Genomic DNA, 19,430 nt, shown 5'->3' with positions numbered 1-19,430 from the left:
CCCCTTCCCCTTCCCCCACTCCATTCTAGGGGTGACTGGGACCTCAGAGACAGAAAGCTATTTGGTCCCTAGTCGTACTTTTGATACTTTCTATGAGAAAGAAAATGAAAATTAATACAGGAGCAGGGCTTCACAAAAGAGGCCATTTGTCTTCTTGATTATCTATTTGCTTGTCAGAGTTTGAGCTATGGCACCGGCTAGCTCCTTTGTAATATAAAAATACTCTGAAAACTGCAAACACCCAGAAACATCTGTGCAAAAAATTAGACTCATTAAAGCTTTAAACACCTCAGAGGAAAACGATACCTTCTTAGGCGGGAGGAAAGACGCCGGCCTCGCAGAATCCTCCCTCCGAACCTTAATAAGCAAAGAGTCGTCTGTCTAGAAAGAGACAGCTTAACCGCATTTTATTTGCTTATGACAGATAAATCACGATATGAAAGGCTTTGCCATACTTAAGCCTCTCGTGTCCTACAATGAAACATTCCCCCCCCCCATTAGGGATTGGAGTCAGCCCTCCCAGTACTTTCAATCCATTTTTGGACTGGAGGGAAAAAATTAAAAGCCCCAAACAAAACACACCCATCCCAAAAGGAAAACAAACGAGTTACCACAATTTGGAGTCCTCTGAGACAGAAAGTCCCCTTGGACCCTTTGAAAAAAATCCTCAACCACATCCAATATGAGGCCGAATGGACTGAGATGCTTAATATATACTCTGGGTGGCATTTGTCTGTATCTTTATATCGAGGTTTCAACAAAAACACGCCGTGCTGGTCACAAGAAACCAAACATTTATTTCTATTGTCACTCTGTACAGGACACAAATTTTCACGCCAACGAAGGGTTCTAGACTCAGGCAGCCCCAGAACTAGGAAGGGGCCTGGTTTGGAATGTCAGAGAGCGAACAGGAGAGAGGACGCACATGACATAAAATAATAATAATAATAATTAATAATAATAATAATAATAATCAATGCAAAACAATGATAAACTATGGGAGAGGTCTCTGCAACACCATCTCCCAGACCGGGAGGGGCACCCCGTTTTATCTGCTAGTTTCACATTCGTTCGCAGTCTAGGGGAGAAGGCCTCAGCAGAACAACTCTAGATTGGCGACAGGGTTGCGCCCAGCTCCCAGAACTCAACTGGCCTCTGGCTCTGCCAGGAACGGCCTGACCTTCCAGAAGAAGGCCCTCCCATGTCTCCGGGTCTCTCATTTTTTTTTCTTGGGACTCAACTTCCCTGCCTGTTCCTGCACCCCCGCCTCCACTTGTCCCCTTCCTGCTGCCCCCCAGCCCAGCCTCTTGGTGGAAGGGGGGGTGAGAAGTCAGTGTGCCTGTGCGGGGGCACAGAAGGGGAGGGTGTGTGTGTGTGTGTGTGTGTGTGTGTGTGTTACCGTGGCCAAAACACTGCGCTATCTGGCAGTCACAGGGTGCTTTCGCTGGGTGTCAGGAATGGGGGACAAAGAAAGAAAATCCAGGCTGTGTTCCAGCGGCGGCAGCAGTAAAGGCGGCCGAGCCGGGCCTCATTTGTTAGCCGGGTGTCGAGGTAATGGTCGCCACCGAGGCCCATCCTCTCCTCGGCAGAGTAAACAAGACAGATGGGCCTGGGCCTGGCGTGATTAAAGATGAAACGTGGATCCATCTTCGCCAAAGCTGAAAGCGAGGAGTGCAGCCTCCTCCTATTTCTTTTTCTGTCGTCTTCTTCTTCTTCTTCTTCTTCTTCTTCTTCTTCTTCTTCTTCTTCTTCTTCTTCTTCTTCTTTTTCTTCTTTTTAAGGAAGAAAGCAAGAGACTTGAACCTTGCTTCTGGGGGGGCCTCACCCGGCTCCCTATTGTCATTTCTATAAATAAAGCTTCCCCTCCCCCTCCTCTGCGTTTATTCGTGTAAGTAAAGTGGGGGGAGGGCAGGTAGGCTTTTGCGGACCCAGGCCCTAGGGTCCCCTCCTGCATCTCCCCCCGCCCGCCCCCACCCCCGCGCTCACAACCCACCCCCGCCCCGAGGTTCGCGGCTCCCGTGCGGGGGGGGGGCACTAGAGCGCGGGGGGCCCTCCGTTGGGCCGGCCAGGGGGCCCTCCAGCTGCGCCTGCGGTGCCACCCGAGCGGATCTTGGTGTTGGGCAACTTGTGGTCTTTTTTCCACTTCATGCGCCGGTTCTGGAACCAGATCTTGATCTGGCGCTCGGACAGGCAGAGCGCGTGGGCGATCTCCACCCTCCGGCGCCGCGTCAGGTAGCGGTTGTAGTGAAATTCCTTCTCCAGCTCCAAGACCTGCTGGCGAGTGTAGGCTGTCCGAGAGCGCTTGGGCTCCCCGCCGGCATAATTGGGGTTTACTGGACACACACAGAGAGAGGGAGAAAGAGAAAGTTTTATTGCCCCGAAAGGGAGGAGGGAGAGCGCTTTCTTCCAGCTAGCACAGTGTCTCCCTCCCTCCCTCCCCCGCCACCTCTTCTTCCTCCAGAGGGGGGTGGGGACGCCCAGGGAAGAAAGCGGGCCCCCAGGAAGAGAAAGAGACCTCAAAGTTTTGGAGGGTTGTGTTGTCTCCACGTTGTTGTTTGGGTGTCTGGAGAGGGGGTGGGGACAGTGAGGAATCTTCACAAGGTTTTAACCGCTCCTCTCTGCCCCCTTGGCCTGGGGCCCGGAATGGGAGAATGGGGGGGTGAAAGAGGGAGGGGGGCTTCCCTAAACCTTTCTTCTGCTAGTTCCCACCCTCTGTGCTCAGATTCCATGTAGCGCCTGCCCCCAGTAAAAACTTTTGCCCACTTCTGAAGCCAAGGAGCCAGACTAGAGGAAAGAAAGGAAAAAATAAATATTGGGAGTTGACTCAACTCTCCCTTCAAATACAGATTACCTCCTCCTCCTTCTCCTCCCCCACCCCACACACCCCTCCCCAACTTGCAACTTCACTGAGACTGCATCTCCCAGGCGAAAAAGTCGCTGGTGAGAATGGCAAAGAGGATGGGGGAACCGACTTCAAAGGCGCGGGGCCCACCAGGCCATAAAAATTTATGGGGGATGTAATTATGTGGCTCTGAAAACAGGCGACCGTAAATCTCCGGCAATGGCGAGTTTATAGCGGGGACAATTGGCTTCCCTCAGCTCCCCCCCCATGCCTCTGAGGTCCCTTCGGTGTAAAGCACCGGGGGTGGGAGGGGGAAGGGGTGCCCACGCACTCACCCGTGCTCACGTGAACTTTGCGCATCCAGGGGTAGACGACGGGCTCTTTGCACGCGGAGTGGGACGGGCTGGGGTGCAGGGGGTTCTGGGCGCAGGGAGGCGGCGGGGGGCTGCTGCTGACCGCCTCGCAGCGCTGGCCGGGCTCCGAGAGGAGGGCCCCGGAGGGCGGCGGCGCAGGAGCCCGAGGGGACAGCCCGGGCGGTGGCGGGGGCGGCGGGGGTGGTGGCGGAGGCGGCGGGGGCCCGGGGTCCCGGCAGGCCGCGTAGCGCTGCACCGTGCACGCAGCGCGCCGCCCGAAGCCCGCCTCCGGCTGGAAGCTGCTCTCTCGCCTCTGGCCGCCGGCGTAGTACCCCGGCGAGTGGTCGCTGGGTAGGTAATCGCTCTGTGAATATTCCTCGCACGGAGGGAACTTGGGGTCGACATAGTTTGAGTTGATCAAAAAAGAACTCATAGCCATTAATTTCTGGGAATTGCCCACAAAATATACTAAAATTTATTCCGACCCCTGACTCGTTTTCCTGTTTCCGAAAGCCCTCCTACTTACTGTCAAGTGAACAAAGTTAGGGGCCCACGTGATCCTCGGAGCCAATGGCCGCCCCGCCTGCGATTCCCGGATAAGGAAATCTGCTCACCCGGACCCTACTCCAGCCAAAGAGGTCTATTTCCCCTTCTTCTCTTTTCCCCCTCCCCACCCACCCGACACCAGGATTTACATAGGGCTCCTGCAGGGCGACCGCCTCCTCGCCCAGCTCTCTCCGGGATCAGAGAAAGAGAGTGAGAGAGAAAGAGGGGGAGAGAAAGAGAGGAAGAGGGCAGGTTGCCGCCGGAGGGCCTGTTGGGGCGCTGGGCAGAGAACAATCCCTGGATCCCCTCGAAGTTGGGGCTCTCGGTGCAGCCCCCTCCTGTCCGGCCTCACCGCCCCGCATTCTCTGCCTACAATAGGCGCCCCCATCCCCTCCTCACGATGGGAAGGAGCCCAGGAGGCTGTGTGGGGAGTTAAGTTGAGGGGCAGACTGGGGGCTCCGCCTAGAGAGAGGAACCCGCGTGGGGGCGAGAGGGCACTGAGCACCGGGCTTTTCTCTGCAGTCGCCTGGGGAGGGGTAGGGAGTGAAGAGAGGAGGCGTCGGGAGCAAGCAGGCGGGTGCAGGAGGGACTTGTCAGAGATGAATGGAACCGCGGGCGGATCGATAGGAAATTCATGCACTAATTCGGGGAGACCTCGCCTTCCAAATCGCATTTAGCTGCGCTATTAGTTTGGCTGTGTCAGTCAGTCCTTCCGTTCCCCTCTCTTACCCAGTCCTCCCCTTACCCCGCACGGCCCACGCCGAGAAACGACTTGGTTCCCCACACTGAACGTGAGTGCTGGAGTAAAAATCTTGCAACTTTTGAGAGCACACTGAATAGCAATTTGCTAATTCCAGAACCACCCGAGCAATGCTAACCACGGTGTCCAGCCCCAGCCGTTCTAATTGCCGCTAATGCAGCTGCGTCTGCAGTGAACAGAAATCTCACATCCTTATGATGCTGGAGGTAGGAGCCCTAGGGGTGACCCCCACACACAATAACACCCCTTAGTAATTGCATATTTCCAGGGCATCTTGTTCTGATCCCAAACGAAAAGACAACCTCAACATCCGTTTGAAAAACGATTTTCTTTGCCTTCGCACACTGACAACAATAGTCATTTTTTCCAGATTTTCAGTAAAGCCTCCCTGATCCCAGAATAGAGAATAAGTGGGCTTGGAGGAGAGGATAAAACACCACCACCAATATTAACCTATTAAGAGAAGTGAAAAGGGACCAAGCCTTCCGGGGGCAGGCATGGAAGATTTCAGGTAGATAATTCCTCCATCTCTAACCAATGAGGGAGGAAAGGAAAGAGGAAGGGGGAAAAAAAAAAAAGGAAGGGGTCTTCGTGTGGTCAGTCACCAGATGGTCCTCTTTTTGGGAAAAATATTTCTTCGGGAAAAAAATGAGCGGAGTGTTTATGTCAACTACATATTCCCCTAGATACGAATTTGTGACCACAAAATTCCTTACACAAATTCGGATCTACAGGGTATATACAGAAGACAGACAGATCTTCTTGGCCCAGAAAATTTCCAGTTCTCCTACTTTCCGCGCCTTCTTCGTTTGGGGTGTGGTTTCAATGCTTTGATTTTATTTCGTTTTGTTCTACGTTTGAGCTCTGGGAGCAGGAAAAGACACCGCGGGTCCATTTTGGGGATCACAAGGTTTTCAACTCTCTTTCTCTTCTATCAGAGAGAAATAGAAGCAGCCGGTCCCGCAAAGGGACGCGAACCTCGGGGCCACCGCACAACACTGGGCGGCGCATGAATTATGAGATGTAAACATTAGCTAAGCACAAAAGGAGGAAGGGTCATCCCGAGGCTGCAGCGAAGTCAGAATCAGGCCCTTCTGGGTGCCCTCGTGCCCCTCCCCTCCCCCCCAGGACTTTTATTTTTTTAAAGAAAAACAAAACCCCAATCGGCTCCTCCGTGCCCCTCGTAGCCTTTAGTTTGCCATCAAACGAATATCTAGATATTTTCCAAGGCGCTTCTTGGTGAGGGGAGGAGGGAGAGGTGGCTGGGTGTGAAGGAGGTGTCATAAAAGTCCTTTTGGAAAAATTCAATGGTAAAAAGAGAGAGAAACAGCTGTAAAGAAAAATGCTGGGAGACCAAACAGATGGGGCCCCGGATATTTAATGACGGGCAATTCCGTTTACAACCTGAGAAAAAGATCAAAGGCGTTTCATTTCCGAATGAAGGGCAATGAAGAACCATAAAAGATGCAGCCAGATGATATTCCGGCCCCTCCCAGCCTCCCGCACCTCCTGGGGCCAGAAAAGGGGGATAATCCCTGAAGTGTGTGGAGGAACCCCGTTTCCCCCACCTCCCCAGCCCCAGGCAGGCTCTCTCTGTCTAAATTTGCTCATTCCGCCACCTGCTAGGGTCTCTGGCCGTGGGACCAAAATGGGGATCTGGTAAACCTGGGGGAATCTGGGGTTTACAAATGAACTTCCCAAGGGTCCCAGTAACCACTGAATTTACTAAGCTGGGAGCCTGGGATTGGGCTGGAGGGAACTGATTCCTAGACTGAATGCTGAGACCATCGAAGGGTGAGGGGAATTGGCACAGAGAAAGCCTCTACCTTGCCCAGACTCCCTACCCATCTCCCTGAGAAATACTTGCATACTTAGTGATGGAGTCAGAACGGTATCAATTTCATTAACAAATACAGCAACAACACAAAAAAACAACCTTCTAACCACCACATTGCAGAATTCTCTCCCCATCCCCAGTCCTGGGACTCTTGCAGGTGGGTAGGAGGAGTGCTCCCTCCCACTTGCCAGAAACTAGGTCCAGAGACCTTTTGATTTTTCTATCCCAAATCTAGATTGCCAATTTTGGCCTCAGGCCTGATTTCTAACACCAACACTCTCCCAGCCAGGCTGACTTGCATATATTTGAAAAATCACACACACACACACACACACACACACACACACACACATTTTAATTACCTTTGCCAAGAGAGGGTCCAGTAGACCCCCATCTGGGCACCTAAGGAGATGAGTCTGGCCCTGGGCCCACAGACAAAATGCCTGGGTAGAACCCCCACCAGCCCCCCAGCGTCAAGCAGGGATCTTTCCAAGTCTTGTCAAAGGCCACTTAGTCAGGGGTTCCACGACCCATTCCAACTGGCCAGGCCCCTCCCCCACCCCATACCTCCTGTCCTTCTCAACTCGCTCTCTGAAACCCGTCCAACTCAGCCGGCTTTTCGGAATTTTGGGAGGGCCGCTAGGCTGGCCACCGGGCCTCTCTGCTGCTCTACACTTCACAAAGGATGCAGCCCAGGTGCTCGGAGCACCCCAAGAGAGAGGTATGGGAGGCAGAGCCACTGCGGGGCTGGGTATGGCTGCTCCTGGGGACAGAGCTCAGAGATTTTCTCTGCGGCGCGCTGGGAGCCGCCACCTGCCCATCCCACCGAGGCGCCGCAGCCCCCCACCCCAGCCGAGTGCAGCCGCGATGGGTGGGGGACAAGGTTTATCAGGGACTCCCCAGACGGATTTCACCAACACCGGAGGCTGCCTCTCCCCTCCGACCCCAAAAGAATACGAACACGAGTACTCGTAATAAAAATAAGAAAAGGCAAGGGCTCTGCGCGCGCGTCCCGAGCCACCTCCCCTGCGCTCCCGGGTCGTTCGCTCGCCGGCTCGCCGGCCGCCTTTCCCTGGCAGCCACAGGTTGCTAAAGTGACCTCTCGCTGCTCAGCCCCCTCCGCTGTCCCGGGCGCGCCCAGCCCGCACGGAATCATCTACCTTTTGTCGCCAGGGAGAGAGCACAGAGCAAGGGAGGGAGAGCGCAGGGCCGAGGAGGCGAGCCCCCAGCCGGCCGGCGCACCGGAGGCCGCACGGAGTGGAAGGCCCAGAGGGGGGGAGCGGGCAAGAGTACTCACCGGGCGGCTCACCGCGCCCTCCCGCCGCAGACCCGCCCGCGGGCCCGCTCGGCCCCAGATGAGCTCGCTCTCGTCCACTATTGTGTGTCCGGAAAACCGAACCGCGGCTGCGGGCACCGCCGCTACGGGCCCCCTTGCAGGCCGGAACAAGACTTTTTTTTGATGTGTTTTTGTTTTTGAAGCGCAAGTTTTCGTATTAATCTCATACTTTGGCAGTCTTTGTTAAACAGCTAGGCGCGTCACGAGGCTCTCGAACATTTTAATAATTTTTAGACGCCGTGACCTACGGTTCACCCCTCTCCGGGCCTCCCCCACGAGCAGGCAGTTACTATAATACGCTCGCACAGTTCGCTCGGTCATATTGAATTTTGCGCAGGTCATTACTTGGGAGAAAAATGACGGAGCAGGAATTTGATTCAGCTCATCCTCTTCAGCTCGACTTTTTGCCAGAACCTTCTCTTCCCTTCACCCAACCCCCACCCCCTAAAAAGTCCCAGGATGGTAGGACTCAGCCTACCCCACCTCTGCCTTGATATTCCATCATTCCTATTTTCTCGTCTGTTCTGGTTCCCTGGGCAAGGTAGGAGAGGGTAGGATTCCATAGGGGTTCCCTTTGGGGCCTGGGAAGGGAGGACGGCACCTGGAGAAATGGAAATGTGGCCTTGGGACTCGGGGTCCCAGAGAGCAGGCCTGAGCCAGAGCCCCCTTCCCTCCTGCCTGCCCTATTAAATGGCTGCATTGGCAGGGCCTGTATCCCTGCCCCCTTGCATACTCCCTCTGCCTTATTCCCTCCCCCAGTGCCAGAGATATCCCATTTCTGCTCAAACTTTGGAAGTTCCAGGTCCCCAAGAATGACTCCTCCACCTCCTGGGGCTGAGATTTGGTCCCTAGGCCAGCATATCTGGGGAAGACGGAGAGAATCCTGAGAGAGGAGCTGGACCGTACTGGTCAAAGCAGGAGGACTTGGTTTTCAGAGGCTTTAATTTCCCTTTAAAAACAAAACAATACACCCTCCCCCCAATTTTTGTTTAAAACCACTTCTCATCTATACAGTAACTCTTTTGCCTACCCCTATCACCACCACAAGGACGTACAGGAGCAAAGCAAGGAGACATTAAAAATACTCAGAGATTTTCTCTGGTTTGTCTCTCAAGGATTAGAATTCTTGGACTGTCAACAAGACATTTTCCCCCTTTCTCTAGCCTCCAAGGGACCAGCAGAGGTAGGTCAGGTGACTCCCCTACCACCCAGTTTAAGTCTAGGGGGAGTGTCTGCAGGGAGAGATCCCTCTGGTACAAGGAGGTGAGAGAGACCATCCCAAGGCACCCAGTTTGGCCTAGGATGGCAGAGGACTCTCTTTCCCCATCCTGAGGCCCCTCCAGCCCAGGCCCTTTGGCTGCTCCAGGCTATTCCACAGAACCATAAATTCGCTAGCATTCTGTTCCGGAAAAGGAGGAAAAAGAGACAGTGGAGGAACAGAGTCTTCAGTTCAGCCTTTGACCTCTACCTCTTCTGGTCCTCGGGAATCCCTTCCTGGCTTGACTCCCCAGAGCAACTTGTCTCAAGGCTGAATAGAAATGGGACCCACACTCAGTTGGTTTAGTCAAAAACTGGGGCAAATTGATTTGAAATTTGACATTAGGTTGTTGTCTCTTCCGGCCATAATTCAAAAGGCGTTTTTATGAAAACTCTCAGGTTATCTCTATTCTGGTAGGACAAACACCCACAGCGCACCTCCTATATCCAATGCTTGGAAGAGAATGTGATGACATTTCATAACACGACAAACAGTCATTTAAAGACCAAAAATAGGCATATGCCCTGGTGTTATAATTACAGAGTCTCTGTAAACATTTTACTTATGAGCTAAGCCTAATGCATAGATTCAAGGTTCATTTCAGGTCGCTTGTTTTAACTCCAGTTAAAAAGATCTCTGTGAGGCCATTCAGTATTTTTCCTTCTCATTTCCCCTCCCTCCTCCAAATAGGAAGAGAGGGATTCTGGATGAACATACAAGTGGAGGTTTGGGAGAGAGTGCAAGAATTAGCTAGCCAACCTTCTTTCAATATCCAACTTCTTAAACCCAAGCAATTTGGAAAGAGGAATGGGAGTTTAGAAATCCTCCAGTCCTGGCCCACTGTCATGGACTCCAGCTGCCTGGACCCAGCCTGGAGGTTAGGAATCCCTGAAGAATAGGCCTGTCTGAGGGATAGGGGGAGTTGGGGGAGTCAGCTCTTTGGACCCTTTGGGGGAAGGAGGGTGGGGCTGATGTTGGTGAGAATAAGGCCTTCACCTTGGAAGCCGCCTTTGGCCCCATCAAACGTCCTGCAAGGATGCGTGGGTAATTGGATTTTTTTTAATGTGTGCGGCTGGGTAGGTTTTAATTAAATTTTATATGGTGACTCAAAGGTTATCTTTGGGAGAGAAAATTGCGCAGAGGATTCGCCATGCCCCCAGCACTCTTGCGCAGTTCCCCACCCCACCAGCCCGGGGGCTTTTGGAGAAGGGTTTCTCCCCCACCCCAGTTTCTCCTGACCCAGATAGCTGCCTCTCCTCCTCCCCACTTCTGCTCCCCCACTCCCCAAACACACAGGTCTTCCTTACCCCCAGCACCCTTTGCTCCCTCTCTTCTGTCTCTGCTCACACAGCCTCCTCCCCTTGCCCACACCGCCCCCACCACTAGACGCGGCCGCCCGCTCCCGCACGCTGTAAACTTTTGACCCTCCAACTTTGCGACCCCTCTGGCAATAACACTGGCCTCACGGCCCAGGGTCTCATTCTGCTGCGCCGGCTGCCGATATCCAAGCGCAAAACGCCTTCCGTGCCCCTCCCCCCTCGCCACCCTCCCCAAACCCCCACTAAGGGCCTTAGATCTGGGGAAGAGGAGTCTTCTGATTATTAAATAACTCCTTGGGAAAAGATGCCACCCCACTTCCCGCATCGACCCCACTTCCCGCATTTCCACGGGTCTCTCCTGTGGAGTGCCTGGAAAAGCTTTTGATGACCCACCCGCTCCATTCTTGTCTCCGAGCGGGGCCGCGGTTGCTGGGCATGGGGACATACGGGGTGCAGTACGACGCGTCGGCTGACCTGGAGAAGGGAGTTTCTGGGGTGAAGAGTGGAGAGAGCTTGGAGCAAGGGTTCCTTGAGAGCGGAGGGGGCCACAGTCCCCAAAGGGCTGGAAAGAGAGAGCTCAGTGTCCAGGCCATGCGAGACCCAGCGGGCCCGGGGCCACCTTGCACGGCCGCTCGCTGGCGCCTCCGAGGCCCCAGCCTGGCTGTGAACTTGGTCTAAGGCGGACTCTACTGGCAGCTCGGGGACGTTACAGCCTCTGCCTCTCAGCCCGCGCGGCGGCCGCACGAGCGACCCGCGCTCTTTCGGTTTCCCTTGCGCCCAAATATGCCCTCCGAGGACCCCACTTCTCACAGGGAAGGGTTCGTTCCCCCTTCCCTAGGGGCCTTTTAGGGGTCGGAAAGCAGAAGAGAGCGAATTAGAGAGAGACACACACAGAGAATGGAACAAGCCTGCAGAAGCTCCAAAATATAGGGCTTATCCGGCATGTGCCTTCAAGCCCCAAGGGGAGACGTTCCCACATGCTGGCACTTTCCCTCCACTTTTCCCCCAGATGCTGCTTTCCAAGCCGAATCCTCCCCTTCCCACCTGGCCTGGGTCATCTCTTAACTAAGCAAGCTGGACAGGGGCCTGCCAGGTCCCTTTCCTCCCTAGACGCATTCATCCCTACACCCCACGGGGCTCCGAGGTCAAGGATCGCAACAATCAAAGGCAGCCTCGGTGCTCAGAGGCTGCAACCGGGGCGAAGCTATGTGGGCTCAGCCCGAATCCACCCGGAGAGCAAGGCCAGAGGGCGGCCCGGCAGCCTGGGAGCCGTTTCCAGGGAAGAGAGGCTAGAGGATGCTGCAGAGAGTGCATTTGCCTCTCGGAGAGGAAATTTGGGAAGAGAAGAGACAGGACAGAAGACGCCTTAAACAGAGAAAAGGAGGAAAGAAAAAAAAAGGGTGGGGGAGAGATTAAAACTTGGAAAGGGGGTGATATTCCTGTCCGAGAGGTCCCAAATTGCCCGAAGTCCAATCTCTCCAGTCTCCTAAATCCCCCACTTCCCCCGGGGAGCCCGCCAATCTGGGTCTCAGTAAATTCGCCAAAAGGAAGAACGAAAAATCGAAAAATCGGCCTAAACCTGTCGGCATGCCGGGGCCCCGGCCTGGGCCCGAGCGGTGGAGGTGACTGCATCGCGGCCCGAGGCGCGTAATGTATGCGGCAGCGGCGCGGAGCCCCGAGCACTCCGGCCCCGTCTGCTGACCTCTGCGTGATCCCGGACTCTATGAATTATTGATGAGATATGAGCGTTGATTTCCCCTTTCAGAATGCAAACTCCATTATATGGTTAAAATGGCGATTTAATCGTTGAGAATAGCTTTGGTGTGGGTTTTTTCCCCCAACTCATTTGCGCCTCCTTCCTTTTCATTTAACTGTCTTAATTAAATCCTTTAACAGATTTTAATCACTTTTTGGAGGGAGGGGTGAGTGGAAGGGGGAGGCCACCGCTACCACCACCACCACCAGCAAATACTAAAAACAAAACAAGCCCCCAGGCCATAAAAAGCTTCTACCTTGGGGAAGTTGGAAGGAAGGTAGGGAGGAGTCCTGAAGCCCTCTAGAAAGGACGTCCTGGGAACATCCACCAAAAGATCCATCCATCTGAGGGCAACCTACGTCTGACAAGGAAGAGTCAGGCTTGAGAGGTGTTTAATTCCACCCCTGAGAAGATTTGTGTGTGGACTCTGACACTGGGGAGTAAGATACACTTGCCCCTGCTGAGAAGTGCAGGGACCTCCAGCCTGGGGAAGGCCACATGATTCTGGTGGGGAAGGACTCTCCAATCTGGGCCCCAGGGGCACTTAGGGAGAAATGTCCATTTTCCTTAAGGGGCCCCCATTTCTTCCCTCCTCCTCCCCAAGCAGCTCAGTTTCCAGGCCGGTGTCTGGGTTAATTAATATGGATGTGTAACAGCACTGCAGCAATCGATAAATCCTGCTGTGGGCAGATCCCAGCCTCGAAATCTGATTACTTCTAGAAACTCCAAAAATGGAGAGAGTGACCCTAAAAGATGGGAGGGTTTCTTCCCAGCTCTGTCCTCCTTGGTTGATCCAATTGGTCCCCAAGCTGAGAAGCTCATGCAAGGGAGCTTCTTCCTCTCTACCCTGGAAGGGAGTGAGTTTGGGAGATTGTTCTAAGTGGTCTGTCTTCTCTCTTGTTCCAAATCCTTGGCTTCTGCCCCAGCATCCAGACTCCAGGGATAAGGGAACCAGGCCAGGAGAGGAGCTCCCACTTGGATCTTGCCCCCACCCCCGCCTCCCCCCTCCCCCCAGTGAACAGGTTCTCACAGCAAGGGAAGGGTTAAGTGTCCCCGCTGCAGTTATGGAGAGGAAGCCGATGAAATATGGGCGCTCGGAACTCCAGGGCCGGCTGGCTTTCCTGTTTACACTTCTTTATACTTCCTGCCACCCCTCGCGCAGAGAAACAAAACAAAACAAAACAAAATAACCAAATCAAACAAAAAAATCCAAAATCAAATTGTCCGCTGAGAGGTGGTCAGGCAGGCCTTGGAGGGAAAAAGGCAACTGGGGCCTTAATCCCCGGCTGCCTCCTCGGGGCCTGCCCAGGTGGAGGATGCTGGGCGGCTGGGCGGCAGCATCTGGCCGGCAGGGTGCTAGCCTGGAGCTCAGAAGGTTGAGGCCTGGACCCAGCCGGGGAGGGGGAAGCAGGTGGGCGAAGAGGGAGAAAAGAGTCCTCCAGATTGAGGAGCAGCTTTCCCAGAGAATATCTTGGGGAAGGTGGGAGGGGAGAGCACGGGTCTGTGGCGAAGAAAGTGTTCCTTTGCACCAGAAACCCCTTCTTACCTCTCCCCCCAACACACACACACACACACACACACACACACACACACACACACACACACGTCCTTATTGGGTTTCAAGGGAGGCCATTGCCCAGAGAACCTGAAGCAGGGAAGAGGAAAACCAGCTAGGGAGTCTTTTCCCGGAACCTCTTAGAGCAGGAGACCCTTCAAGGGTTTTGACCTCCGGGGCGGAAGTGGGCACCCTCCCCCGCCCGGGGCTGCTCTTCACCATTCCGGAAAATCTGTCTAGATATGCCCAGCAGATGTCCCTGGGCCACTAGCCCCGTGCGTTCTTTATCAGAGTTTGCAGAGCTGACATAGAAGGGGACAAAAAAATGTCTTCAGAGGCAGGCCTGGTGGTCTGGGGTTTCTGCGAGAGGGCTCGGCATTGGAGGGAGGCCAGGACACACGGGAATGGGGGTTCCCAGGAGGCCCCAGGTCAGATTCTGCCCCTGCTGCACCACTCCTCTGCACCTTACTCTACTCGTTTGCCTTGTCCAGAGTGGAAGCCTGTGGAGGCTGTGCCTCCAGAATGTATTGGTATCTTAAATGATGCTGGGGACCCTCTGGGAGCTGACCAGAGTCTCCTTTCCAAGGACTACAAATGCCTCATCATTCTTGGGGGGATTTGTCTTCAAATCAGGGTGAGGACCCCAAGCTCTCTGTCCTCTTTGCTCTCAAACCCGTGAAGGTTCTCCTGTAAGTCAGGCCTGGGCAGGGACTGGCGAGCTCAGGGACCAGAGAATGGTTACAGGGAAGAGAGGAGAGAGGCAGAGAGTGCAGATGTCCTTCAATGGGAAATGGGGGGAATCTCGTGGCCCTCCCCTTGTCCCAAAGATCAGAAGCTCCTTAAGGTGCCATATGTCCAATTCTAAGTACTATTCACAGGAGTTGGTAAGCTGAATCAAGAGACAGAGGGCTAGCAAAAACAGGAGTGACAGGGTGGTAGACCCCATGGGTCTTAAAATCGGGGGTCAATTTGGTGGAGAGGAGGCCTCTAGTTTAGAAAAGGGTGATTTACCCTTAGAAAATAACAGGCCCCCTGGGGGTCAGATGATGAAATCCCTCTGGGTTTGCGGTGCCACAAAACAAAGGGGCTTTTAAGGGTCTGGTAGGGATAGAAGAAGAGGGAGGGAGAGGAGAGGAAAGAGAGAACCTCTCTGATTTTTCTCTCCTGCTCCTGAGTCCCTTTTTTCCCCTCCGGACAGTTGGGTCCTGTGTTCTTGAGCAAGTTTTATTTATGGAGGGTCTGCCAGGGATCTGCTGAAACACCTAACTCCTCCAGGCAAGGGAAGAAGGTCCCCCCTTCCCCGCACTCCTGGCCAGGAATTAGGTTTGGAATTTGAGGGGATTGTGCCCCTCTGACCCTCCTCAGAGCCAAGCGGAAGGGGCTGGCTTGGAATTAACAGGCGGAAGCTGGGTGCAAAAGCGCCGCACGCCCCATCCTGGGTAACCCCGATGAGGCCATGGAGAAATGGGAGGTACCCCCTTTCACAGGGTTCAAAAATCTGAAAGCCAGAGAGAGCCCCAGTGCAAGGCGGCCCACAGCAGCCGCATTAGCCTTCCCGGTGCTTTTTCTCAGCTCAGATGTATCCAGATAAAAGTGCCCAGCGGCGCGCCCCCACACACCCCTGACAAATGAATGTCATAAAGTTTCTTTCCTGGGGGTGGGGAGATGTCTGTCTGAAGATATCCAGCAGTGAAGTGGCCCCCCACAAGGGGCCCTTCTTTCAGGAGTACACACCCTTCCCTCTCGCCCCCTAAATTTCCAAGGACACTGAAGGAACCCACACAAGCCCTTTCCCCCCACAAAGAGTCAGACACTCCTGTGAATAAAAACCAGGCACCCCAACCGCTGAGGCCTTACAGAAACGAGAGCCCCCATGTCAGTTGCACAGCCTGTCAGAACTTGGTGCAAAAAGCAGACGAAATGTCCCCCACTTGCTATGCTACAGCCCTGCCGGAGGCAAGATTTCCTGCCCCGGGTTCCAAGCCCCAAAACTGCAGGGGGAGAAAGCGAAAGCTGGAAGCCACTTACCGCGGGAGTGCCGCCACCGCCTTCTGGGCTGGGAGAGCGCTCACCTACCTCTGCCCCCTTCCCCACCACGGCGAGCAGTTAAAGTGTCACTTAACATTCTGGAGAATGTGAAATATACCGCGCGGTGTCAACTCCCCAAAACCATAAAACTAACTTTATGGACCTCACGTGACTTTCTCGAGCCAGTGAGGGGTATCTGTCTGACTTCTCGGCGATTTTTACGATCTAACTTCGAGATAAAACCCCTATCCATTTGACATCTAAATGTCATAGCGACTTTTGGGATAGTTTGCTATGGACAAAGGGGGACAAAGTCAAGGGGTGAGGGGGAAGGAGGGCCCAGTAGAGCCTCTACGACCCTTGGCTGCCTCCTCACCAGCTCCCCCTCCCCCCCAAGTCCTGTAAGAAGTTGGGCCAAGCTGGAAGGGATTGACCGGGTAAGTGCCCAGACTTGACTCTTGCACTCAGGGTGAAGGCGGACTTGGATGGAGGAGAACTGAGCCTTAACCCTGGGCCACTCGGGCTGGCAGGGGAAACAGGGGTCTTCCAGGAGGGACCCCAGCTCCTAACCAAGAGGGAAGGTCAGCTGGGCCCCTGGAGAGAGGGAACCCTTGCTAAGTACAGAGAAGACTGAGGTTGAGAGGAAACCTTTGAAATTGAGCTGATTTTTTTTTTTTTTTTTTTTTTTTTGGTCTTAGTGGGTGGCGGAGCTGAATTGGGATTTGGGCCAGGGGCCAGGGGGGCTGGGCAGGCCTGTACCACTCCCAAAAGGCCAGGAGCCTCCTGCTCAGGACTTAGGCCCACATTACTTTCCCTGAAGAGGTTTCCAGAGGCTTTTCTTGCTGGCTGGTGGAAGGCCAGGGTGGAATCCAGCTCACCCTTTCCCTTGCCCTAAGCCCCACATGGGATTTCTGGACTTCTCAGTCCCCCAGACTTGAAGGCCAATCCCCTGGCCCAAGTACCGGCTGACCAACTGAGGGGTGTAGGTGGCTGAGAGGGGCTACTGGTGAGCATCCTGCTTTCCCTTCCCTACACCCCAGATCTGTCAAGAGTGGTCTAGGGTGTGCCCAGTGATGGGAGAGACAGGCCCCCAGAGAAAAGACAAGTGGAAGGGCAGTGGAGTGGGGGAAACATTTATTTGACTTCAAGGAAAGCTACAAACAAATACCAAAAGCGAATCACTGAGACAGGCCCGGCAAATGCAAAGACAGATTCCACACGTAGCACAGCATCCACCCGCTCACTACAAATGGTCTTGGAAGCGAAATGGGGGGGGGAGATGGGTCTGACCCAGACTATCCCCATATTTACAAGCTTTGGGCCCTCTACTCCAGACCCATGGATTCACAGAGAAATACACAAGACATTTTACACTGAGGATTATTTTTGTTTCCCTACATTCCCAGGCCAGGCCTTGTGGGGCCTACCCAGGCGGCAGGAAATGAACTCTCACGGTTTACCTTCCCTCTTCTCAAGATCACCCCTTTGGTCCTCCAGGCCCCCTTCCCACCCTCGGACCAAGCCACTGGGAGACTTGGGCCTGGGGAGTGGGGAGGAAGGAGGAGGAGGAGGGTGGAAAGAGACAGTCATGGACTCCATCTCCGAGGCCAGCTCAGCTGGGCCCCGCGCTGCGGCACTACCCCACCTCAACAGCTGCCCCTTAGAGAAGTTTCAAGCTGAAACTCAAAATACAGCGACCATCCTTTATAAATAAGTTAGAAGAACACAGATGGGGAGGGGAAAGTTCACATTAAACATGCGAGTTTCTTTCTTTCCTGGGGGAAGGAGTGCAACCACAGACACGAACATTCAGAAACACTGGCGGATTTGGGGTGAGTGGAGGGGCGTGGGGAGCAGGGAGGGAAAATAATAATTATCATTATTATTAACAATAATAACAAGATTAACCAGTCCAGGAGAGAGGGAGCCACAGGAAGACCTAAGACCAAACGAAAAATCGTAACACAAGGCCGGGGCGAGGCAGGCTCGTGGGAACCGGTCCCCAGCGGGCAGTGGCAGCGCCGGGAGGCTTGGAGGGGCCAGGGCTGGGGGGCGGCAAGGGCTCTTGGGCCACCCAGGGCTCCTCCAGGCGGGCTCAGGGCTGGAAGGCGCTGCCGGCTGTAGCCAGGCTCATACTTTTCAGTTTGTTGTCTTTCTTCCACTTCATGCGCCGGTTCTGGAACCAGATCTTGATCTGGCGCTCGGACAGGCAGAGCGCGTGGGCAATCTCGATGCGCCGCCGCCGCGTCAGGTAGCGGTTGAAGTGGAACTCCTTCTCCAGCTCTAGGGTCTGGTAGCGGGTGTACGCGGTCCGGGCCCGTTTCCCGTCCGGCCCGGTCATATCTGGAGCAGACAGAGTAGAGCCGCGAGGCAACGTTATTCCGGTTAAGGGAGGGGGCCCTGGATGGGAGAGGGGCGTGGAGCAGGACCCAGGCGTCCCCGGCACCCAGCTCACCGCAGCTCCAAGCCTCCCCACTCCAGACGCCCGCATCCGAGCTCGCTCCTACACCCCCTTCTCCTGCAGCCCCCACTTCTGCCGGCAGCGAATGCGCCCGGCTTTGTCTCTTGCTCCCTCCCTGTGCCTCACCCTTCGCTGGGCTCAGGCGGCCGCTCGCCCCGGGAGGGAGGAGAGCGGCTGCACTTTTGCCCTGGAAAGCTCCTATTACTGCTTGCCCCTTCTTTGCTAGCAGCAGCGTCAAAATTTCGGGGGGTAAGCAGGACCCTTCCCCACGTTACATAAACCCCATCCTTCATCCCATAGCTAGTACAGCTGGGCGAATAAAACCTTAGCTGAAGCTGGAGACAAATGATTAAAAATACTCCTCCCCAGCTAAAGACCTAGACCTTCTTTGGCTCTATCCCCTCGAGCTGTGAGGACCCTCTTAGAGACTTCTCCACCTCTGGAAAAAAAATAAATCTGTATTTGAGGAGAAGCCAAGCTCTCCTCGCCTCCCTCCCCCCCCCACCTCCCCAAAGGCAGAGAAGGAAAGCCGAGGAGACAAAAAAAGGGAGCGAAAGCGAGAATTACCATGGCTGATGTGAAGCTTCCTCATCCAGGGGAATATCTGCGGAGTCTGCCCCTCGGGCGCGGCAGTGGAGGTGGCCATGGGCTCTGGCTGTGCCCGAGCTAGGCTCGGGCTGCTTAGCTGGCTCGCCGCTTCCTCAGGCTCCGAGGACGCGCTGGCCTCGTCTATTTCGGTGAAATTGGCGCTGGAGCTGGCCGGGGTCGCCTGGTCGGAGGGGGACGAAGCAGAGGGCTTGGCGCCGTGGCTGTCGCCGTTGGTGCAGGGCAGGGACTCGGGCGAGGACAGGGAGCAGCTCGACGCCGCTTGCCTGAAGCGGGGCTCCTGGGCGGGCGCGGGCGCGGGGAAGGCGCGCGAGCTCTCGCCCACCGCCCCAAAGTGGCTGGAGGAGGCCGAGGAGCGGTTGACGCTGAGGTCCATCCCATTGTAATTGTAGCCGTAAGAGCCGGTGTGCATGGCAGCGGGATCCCTGTAAGAGCCGCTCAGAGAGCTGCCACTGCCATAATTTAGCAACTGATAGTCCGGGCCATTTGGATAACGCCCCGAGAAGGAGTTTACAAAGTACGAGCTCATTTGGGTGATTTTGGAGGGCTTGATTTGTGGATCGTGGTCGTTATAACCCTGTGCTTCACGATTTATGATGTATTAATGAATTATAGCGATGCACTGTACTTCGTTTTGCTATGTATGCGGCCAAATATGGGGGGGGTTGGAAGGGGGATGGGGGGGCGTTAGGGAATCACGTGCTTTTGTTGACCAGTCGTAAATTCTCGCTGATGACCTCAAGAGGTAATTCATGCTCTATGGTTACAAATAA

General features: G+C 54.7%; 2 protein-coding genes across 2 annotated transcripts; both read right to left on the bottom strand.

Annotated features, from left to right (window-relative positions):
- Positions 1-1,997: 1,997 nt before the first annotated feature.
- HOXB4 (homeobox B4) lies at positions 1,998-3,839 on the bottom strand. Its single transcript, XM_027567470.2, has 2 exons — positions 3,178-3,839; positions 1,998-2,333 (listed from the first exon to the last, which is right to left on the bottom strand). The coding sequence occupies exons 1-2, from the start codon at positions 3,632-3,634 to the stop codon at positions 2,035-2,037; spliced, it is 756 nt and encodes a 251-aa protein (XP_027423271.1). The 5' UTR covers positions 3,635-3,839; the 3' UTR covers positions 1,998-2,034.
- Positions 3,840-16,721: 12,882 nt separating this feature from the next.
- Positions 16,722-19,245, bottom strand: HOXB5 (homeobox B5). The gene is made up of 2 exons (XM_027567469.2): positions 18,619-19,245; positions 16,722-17,933 (listed from the first exon to the last, which is right to left on the bottom strand). The coding sequence occupies exons 1-2, from the start codon at positions 19,184-19,186 to the stop codon at positions 17,686-17,688; spliced, it is 816 nt and encodes a 271-aa protein (XP_027423270.1). The 5' UTR covers positions 19,187-19,245; the 3' UTR covers positions 16,722-17,685.
- Positions 19,246-19,430: the final 185 nt, after the last annotated feature.

The sequence above is a fragment of the Zalophus californianus genome, chromosome 16 (genome assembly GCF_009762305.2).
Source record: "Zalophus californianus isolate mZalCal1 chromosome 16, mZalCal1.pri.v2, whole genome shotgun sequence".
NCBI lineage: Eukaryota > Metazoa > Chordata > Mammalia > Carnivora > Otariidae > Zalophus > Zalophus californianus.
Note: the sequence above shows the minus strand (reverse complement) of the source record. Positions and strands in the feature narration are given on the sequence as shown.